General features: G+C 55.4%; 1 protein-coding gene across 10 annotated transcripts in view; it reads right to left on the bottom strand.

The window, feature by feature from the left end:
• Positions 1-1,130, bottom strand: part of C15H8orf89 (chromosome 15 C8orf89 homolog) — a 99,558-nt gene extending 98,428 nt beyond the window's left edge. For 7 of the 10 annotated variants that reach the window (XM_055091342.1, XM_055091340.1, XM_055091339.1 and 4 more), the window contains exon 1: positions 698-814. In XM_055091342.1, coding sequence (XP_054947317.1) covers positions 698-789 — 92 coding nt within the window. In that variant the 5' untranslated portion in view covers positions 790-814. Of the gene's footprint in view, positions 1-697; positions 822-967 lie in introns of those variants that run through there. The other 3 variants (XM_055091347.1, XM_055091346.1, XM_024126933.3) reach the window with 3 other exon arrangements.
• Between the last annotated feature and the right edge of the window lie 331 nt (positions 1,131-1,461).

The raw sequence follows: 1,461 nt of genomic DNA, 5'->3' as shown, positions 1-1,461 counted from the left end.
AAGCCCGCGCACTGCAACGAAAAGTAGCCCCCGCTCACGGCAACTAGAGAAAGCCTGTGCGCAGCAACGAAGACACAACACAGCCAAAAATAAATAAATAAAATAAATAAATTTATAAAAGAAAAATAAAAGTAAAATGCATGCAAAGTGTTCAGCACAGTGCTGGGCATGTAGTAAACACTCAATTAGTGGGAGATATTGATTTGTTTTTTAGACGATAATAAACAGGTTTTTTTCACCACAGTCTGTTGATGGACATGTTAATCAGTAAAGACTTTTTGGAAGGCAAGATCCCACCAAAATTTTTTAACGTACATACATCTGACCCAGCAATTCTGCTTCAAGGAATTCACTTTACAGAACAGTTCCCATGTGTAAGAATGTTCATTCTTGCATTGTTTGTAATAAGGAAAAATTGGAATCGATCTTCAGGAGAAATGGTTACATAAATTATGATACATCTATACCATATAATCATACATCTATGTGACACATGTATGAAATATTCAATGAAGACATAAGTAAACTTCTGTGAAAGGTATTCTCCACATCTTAAGTGAAAAAAGCAATTTCTCAAAAGAATTCATATATGATTCCACTGATGACCAAAAACAAATGAAAAGAGAATAAATACTAAATTAACTGTAAGAAGTGTTAGAAAGTAAAGAAAGGACTAGAAACTAAAGAGGGCTTTCACCTCTTAAGTCTATATACTCCTGCACCCGAGCCGCCCGCAGCCTCCGTCAGGTCCTCAGCCCGGCCTCCCCGCCAACCCCCCTCCAAGAGCATCACGAGGATCCTTGGGGCGACCCGTGTGCGTCACTGGAATAGATGCCCTTCTTGGGAGGGGGCCGAGCCAGCTGACCTCAGGGACCCACCTCCCTTTCAGGCCTGACCCGGCCACCCCCCGTCCCCTCCACCCCCGGCCCGCCGCTGGCCGGGGTTCCCCGGGACCGGTCGCACTCACTGTCCCCGCAGCTCCGCCGTGGAGGGGAGGGGCTTCTTCTCCGGCCTGGCCCGCGGCGGCGGGGCCCAGGTCTGGGGCGGGGGCAGCGGGCAGCGCGGGAGCCATTGGCGGCCCGGAGCCCAGCTGAACCTCGGGCTCAGACCTGCAGAGCCGCTGGGCTGACTGCGGCGGCGGCGGGGCGGGGCGGGGCGGGCGGCCAAGCGCTCGCTCGGGCGCCTCTCTCGTGACGATCACGCTCGGCGGCCGGCAGCCCGACGATGCTCTGCAGCGCGGCGCGCGCCCCCCTCCGCCCCGCCCCGCCCCGCCCGGCGAGAGGTTGCTGCGGCCGCCGCCCCGCCCGCCCGATGCGCGCCCGTTGCTAGGCGCCCGGAGCTTCCGGGACGCCTTCCGGGCGGTCACCTGGCGCCATCCCGCAGGACTCTGGGCGGCAAGTCAGGTTGACGCGCCAGGATGGTGCCTGGGCGGCGGGGAGACCGCTAGGACTCACTGGACAA

The sequence above is a fragment of the Physeter macrocephalus genome, chromosome 15 (assembly GCF_002837175.3).
Source record: "Physeter macrocephalus isolate SW-GA chromosome 15, ASM283717v5, whole genome shotgun sequence".
In the NCBI taxonomy this organism is placed as follows: Eukaryota; Metazoa; Chordata; class Mammalia; order Artiodactyla; family Physeteridae; genus Physeter; species Physeter macrocephalus.
The sequence above is the reverse complement of the archived record's forward strand: the minus strand, read 5'-3'. Positions and strand labels throughout refer to the sequence as shown.